Here is a 6709-nt window from a genome sequence, read left to right on the forward strand (position 1 = left end):
GCATGCTAAACACATCTAACGATTCAGATATATCATAAAACACTTTAAAACTATGGAGCAGAATGAGAAATGAGACTTAATATATGTTCAGTTCTCAACATCTAATCCTCCATAAAAAAAAAAAGGATTGAGATTCCCGTACAAGGCTCGAGATATAAGTATCTCTGATCCTCGGATCTCCAATCGAGTTTGAGATCGTGCATTTGAACACACCCTAGTTTAAAATTATGGGCATTCCACTAATTTAAATTACCATAACACTTATGGCCGCACTTGGAAAATTTCTTTGTTAACTTTTTACAGTCACAATTAAGTCGTTTTAGAAATTAAAATGACCAATTAAACTAGAGCATTCTACTCTGTGACAATCTTGTTTGACCTTTTTCTTTTCGAATAAGAACCTACCTTACCCTTAAAAAATATAATTTTTAAAAATATCACTTAATAGGCAATTAAATTTAGCTATACTTACACATGCATAAACACTCACAACTTGGGTGAATAATGAAGGAATACGTTTTAGTATTATTTGGCACCACCTAGTATCATCCATAAATGGAGCCCACAGGGATGCTTCATGTGGCAGAGGGATTCGATCTTGGGCCTTCAGCTTGACACAGGACCCCACGTACCACATGGGATACTAAGGCTTATATACATATATATGAGATTAGATGATGTTGAACAGATTCATATTCACATATTTTTCTTAATTAAAATGTATTGTTATTTGACCCCCAATAAATAAATATTATGAACTATCCCATAACAAAGGCAACTGCTGTTGATCAACTTGATACTCTTTTTTTGCTCCAAAATCAAGACCTTTTGTAACTGACTTTACTACAAAAGCAACCCCAGTTTGGCCATTGAAAGGGAAAAGGTTAATTTAAAAACAAAGGAAAGAAAAAAAAAGAAGGTGAAGAAAGATAAAGACTGTTTATTCAATTGCAGTACGTTCACATTTCCAGCCTCTTTGCTTGAGTGCCCCCAATTCTGGCTTTGAAAATTGTAAAAGTTACAGCTCATTGCACACATCAAAAGATTCAGCGGAAAAAAAAGGGCCATCTTCAGTCACGTTATCTTGAGAAAAGCTAGCCAGTAGCCACCCTTGATTCCTAAGACTATGGTCAAGATTCCTAGGTCAATGTGTGGGTCTAGCCTTGCTTGGTGTTAAACCAAGGGCCCATATATCGCCTAGGGATCGCTAAGTTAGGTCAAGTTGAATTGATATCCGTGATTTTTGGATGCTTTGCATTGATTATAAGGTTCCAAGATCGTTTATCAAAACTTATTTGGTTTGATGTGCACTATTTCTGTTTTTTTAGTCGGTACCCACGAGACAAGAACAATTTGTTCAATTCTTTATTTTGTTTGAATATGTAGTTCCATTTGTTGGTAGCTGTGCCTTCGACTATATACGGAATGGAGGAACATTTCTTTCAAAATTTTCTGCAGCCATAGGGCTCGCCTTCAATTAGTGTCCCCTACGCAAGTTGTTACTTGGAATTCCCAAGATGAACTTGATTAGAACAAAGAAAAATCCAAGCAAATGTTAGGGAGCTATCCTTCAACCTATCAGTAGATCGAAGAAACACGTACAGAATAAGTAAAAGGAGAAAACAAGAATTTTACATGGTTCAACAAAAACTGCTTACATTCATGATCGCACTGACCCTTTTTTTTTTTTTATTGAGATGAGGCTACCTCTTTGAATAGGAGAAGTGTGAAATTTAAATAGATCGGTCGGCTAGTGTTGCTAGATACAACAAGGAATTTAGAGTAAAATTATAAAACAAACCTAAAAATAAATACAAATTTATATTAAGATAAAAAACAGGCTCTACACTCCTTTAACAGTAAAGCAAGGTGGTCCTTCAAGAAAGGGCAAGACAAGTCTCTTGTGTGGAAAATGCAATTAAAAACCCTGGAGCACCTAGGGAGAAAACAAGGAGCTCAGGCCAACAACTAATTAAAGAAAGGCCACTACACCTTGTCATTTATAATACAACCACTACACAGATTTTGAGTTTGCCCCTTTTTCCTTTCTAAATGCTATATAATAGGAAAAGACTTGTGGAAAGGTTCACAGTTTTGAGATGGGAGTTGGGAGTGTATCTACTTTCACATGGCTAGCACTCAAATCCTTCCATTCACAAAGAGAAGCCTTTTGTTTTCAGAAAGGCCCACCTGTCTCCCTAGAGTCATGTGTTGGTCTATTATTTCATATATCTTATTAGATCCATTGGCCACCACCATAGTGACAAATATTGGATTTTTTTAATATCAGGAAAATGCGATATTTAAGTCACCATTTTAAATTGTCAAAATATCATGATGTTTCTTCTTTAAATGCATATGTCGTGATTTTATTGCCACATATATATATAATCAATATTTCAGGAAAAAATGCACATTTTATTTCTATGTATCGTGTTCTTTTTTTACATGGTTTTGTCTAATTTTTTTAGTTAATTTATTTTTTTCAATATTTTGCAGATAAAAATGCGAAAAAAAATAATAATTTCCTGCAATAATTTAACTCTGGTTATTTCATCGTTTTAAAACTTTTTATCACTAGGACACCACAAAGCTGAGGGGAGATTAGATCATCATAGGATGTATTCGAACCCCACCGGCCCCACTCTCACAGTTCCCAAGTGAAATGTGTGGTAGGGATTCAATGTGACCTGATATGCTCATTCACAAGAGCTTGACTTGGATTTCTGTGCCTCTCCTTGAGTCAAGGAGGATCCCGGCCTCAAAGACGGGAGCAGTAATGGTATATATAATCAATCAGCTGTTATATATATACGATCCACCAGACATCTAACTTGGGACCCGCGGTATGTTGAGTATGGGGGCACACATACACCTGCACTCTGTTTGGAAGAAGTCACTTGGAGGGATTTTCAAGTTGGAAAAAGTACGGATTTCAATGAAAATGGTTTTCAAGGAAGTTTTAAATTACTCTATTGTTTGAAAACACTATTAAATCCTTGAAGGGTTCAGGCTTTTAACTCCTAATTTTTTAACATGTTTCAAGAGCAATTTAATGTAAAATGGGATTTGATTAGAGTTCCATCAGATTTAATGCATAGAAAAATTAGTATTTGTTTAAAATCTACGAGGTTTTATTGAAGCATTCACCTTCAATAAAATCTAAAATGCCCAAAAAATGAGTACTAGGTGCATTAGTGCAATTAAAAGTTGAATTGAAAATTTAATTAAATCCATTGAAATATAAAAATTAAGCATCCTAAAATAATCAAGCAAAAAATAAAAATATAGTAGAAGTTAATTAATGAAAGACTACTAATGGTGTGTGTAAAAACTCGTCGGGTTGACCCGGTGACTCGGCCCGAATTGCCCAGCCACCGGGTCAAAAAACAGGTGTTACCCAGCATTAACAAAACTCGGTCGAGTCATACGTATATATACATATATAATATATTTCATATATAATTACATATATTATATGAAATATAATATAAATACTATGTATATCACATATAAAATTATGATTATACATGTATTAATAAAATTATATATTAAATATATTATAAAAAAATCATATAATGTATATTATATATAATATATTGGTAAAATACTATAAAATATAGATAATATATACATATATTTATATATTTTATATAAAGTATAAAGTTAACATGACCCTGGTGTGACCACCTATTTAAACATGAGACAAAGCTCATCTAAGGTATTGAAGAAAAAGGAGTCAAAATATCAATATGTTTTTGTAGTTCAAAATATTCTAAAAAATATTGCTACATTTCAAGTGTAATACCTCCACTTGAACAATTACGTTTAATTAGATAGGGCTGATATATATGGAAAATTAAAAAGGCAAAGTGCAAAACGTGGCAAAGTTGTTATTCAGTTTTACACTCACCAGAATGCACCCACCGGACTTCCTTATTCAGGGAGTCGTAGATACCTCCTCCCAATAGAAGGAGCTGAAATTGAGGTTTTACTGGATTTGGGTTTGGCGGATTCTTAGCCCAACTTCATGTCTCCTTTCATTTCCTTCTCTCAAACATCCTTCAAATTTTCTTGGAGTGGTCCAACTCAGATAACTGTCTCGCTGACACCATCTCATCAACTCTGACACCCTCGTCCCAAACACAGCCTAACTTGTCCTGGATGTAACTCGTATACAATATGACCCTGACTGACTTTTTTTTTTTTTAATTTATAACTTGAAGAAGCTGCACGCGGAACGAATACCTGGTCACGCTGGTTCAGCCTGCCATACCTACGGTCGTTGTGCCAGTAGCGTAAAAAACTCTAAAGCTAGGTCCTCTGCCCCGGGGCCTGTGCATAGGTTTCATGCATGATTCATCATCCAAATCGGCTATGAACTGAGAGTAGCTGGCTGGTAAACAAGTCCAATGAAACGAACAAGACATGTTTGGTTGTGGCTTATTCACCAATGGATTGAGCTCATGATTCGGGTCACATTCGTGTTTAGCGGAACCGAACTTGTGCTCAACTTGTCTCTGAAATGAGAAGCTGAACATGAGCTAGCTCGTGAAAAAAAGATTTTATGTTATTTATACATGCAATATATATAGTTTTTATATATTACAGTTAAAATACTTATTAGGATTTATATTTAATTACAGTGTTGTTTAGAAAGTCATTTAATCAAAGGAACATATTAGCATATTCTACTCATTGGCTTATGCAGAAGGGTGATGCCCATGAGAATCGAACCTGGACTACCCGTCTAGCAGCCAAGGCCCCAAAGTGTCAAGAGTAACGGATCATATTCGTTTGACTCTCTTATCTTGGCTTGCTCTTTGACATATAATTCCAACATTTTCAGGAAAAAATCCCTCAAAAGAACATTTTCAAGAAAAAATAGTTTTGTTCGTTTTAAAAAATCAATGAACATTTAAAAATAAATAAATGCCCTACCACTTGTTCAATCGTCAACTCAATCCCTACGTTACATGTGTACGAACATGTCTCGAGATACATATATAAATGTAGAACCAAAATATTGGATAAGAAGATACAAGAGGGAGGAAAGGAAGAGGCAATAAGCCACCCTTTCTCCTCTCTCATGACTCACGAGGGCTGTATTCATCCTGACACTACCTCTCCTTTCAACTTTGATGAGATGCCCATTTCGGACCAACCTTTTAGTTAGAGGGAGAGAGTGAGATCTTTTTCTCTTTGTAGCCATCTAATCAAAATTTACGTGAAAAGGGAAAGGAGGGCCCCTGGAAAAGAAACAATGAGGGCCCATGAAAAACTCACCACCTGCACATTCTTTTTGCTAATTTATGTGCAGCGTGTCTCCTGAGCTCGATGGTGCCTTCACCCTCCCCTTCCTTTTCGCGACAGCCGACCACTGCATCATCTCATTAAGCGCGCGGGCGCGCGCGCGAGAGAGAGAGAGAGAGAGAAAGTAAACAAGGACAATACGATAAAAGGCCAGCTATGTGCGTAACCTCATTAGGGAGGAGAGAAAGGCGAGGACCAAGAAGTAGAAGAAGAGAGGAGATGGGAAATACACTGAGGTGCTGGATCGCATGCATGCTTCCATGCGGAGCACTCGATGTGGTGAGGGTGTTGCATGCTGATGGCCGCGTCGACGTCTACAGTGGGGGTGTGAAGGCCAGTGAGATCATGAAAGCCTACCCCAAGCACGTACTCGGCCTCCCCACTTGCCAAAACCTCGTCCAGAAGCCCACCATACTGAACCCAGACACAGAGCTCCAGAAAGGGAAGATCTATTTCCTCATACCAACCTATAACCTGAAGAAAAGAAGCAACAAGTCCACTGACATCAACAAAAATACACCGTCTGGAGAAAGGAAGGCAGAAGCAAAACCAGAAAGGAGGCAGCAACCACCACCACCACTAGTGTCGAAACTGCAGCCGACGCCGGAAGCAAAGCGGCAGATGGCAAAGCAGCCTGTTTCCCAGGCACCAACAGTTCAGAGAAGGAGCCGCAGGAGGGTGGAGAGCAGGAGAGCTAGCGTGTGGAGGCCCGCATTGCAAAGCATCTTGGAGGTAGATTTCTTGTAAGGATTATGGACAATTTGAGCCTTGTTCGTAGGGGAGAGGGAAAAGTCTCTTCTTCTTGAGGCTTATGGGATATTATTCTCCACTTTGATGACTCGGTTTACAGAATTTCCCTTCTTTCCTTCTCTTCTGTAATTGTCTTCATCTATCTTTGTAAAATCTTAATATGGAAGGAAGAAGTCATGCAGTAATAACTGTCATGTGAAATACTTTATGGGAATAAATGAAATACTCAGGAATTAAGGTTCCAGACATATCATCAGTGTAATGGGAGATTGCAGTCTGAATTTTTTCTTTTTCTTTGGGATAAGCAAGTTGGGTTTAGGTTGACCAGCACCGTGTATTAATGCAAAAAAATTATACACAGATTATATATTATTTACAGTAGGAATCCAATCAGGGGGTTGATTAACCATTGACGTTCCTCATTCACTATGGTCAATCTAGCAAGTAGATGTGCTATAGTTCTAACAAAAATGGGTCAGTTTCAATTTTTTTCATCACATGAACTTTGCACCTTCCTTCTCTGAACCCTTCACACAAGGTTGTTGTTTAGAATACGTGGACCAACTCGGGACTTGTTTAACATTAGTGGGGATTTATTGCCTAGTCACCTAAAGGGCAGGCCAACTTGGGTTCAGGTCTTATTCAA

At 37.4% G+C, this 6709-nt stretch overlaps 1 protein-coding gene across 1 annotated transcript; it reads left to right on the forward strand.

Annotated features, from left to right (window-relative positions):
* The first annotated feature begins 5532 nt into the window (after positions 1-5532).
* LOC149816089 (uncharacterized) lies at positions 5533-6060 on the forward strand. Its single transcript, XM_089988036.1, has one exon. It carries the CDS (start codon positions 5533-5535, stop codon positions 6058-6060), a length of 528 nt encoding a protein of 175 aa, XP_089844162.1.
* The last annotated feature ends 649 nt before the right edge of the window (positions 6061-6709 follow it).

This window comes from Nuphar pumila, chromosome 14 (genome assembly GCF_984573655.1).
Source record: "Nuphar pumila chromosome 14, dmNupPumi1.hap1.1, whole genome shotgun sequence".
Classification (NCBI taxonomy): Eukaryota; Viridiplantae; Streptophyta; class Magnoliopsida; order Nymphaeales; family Nymphaeaceae; genus Nuphar; species Nuphar pumila.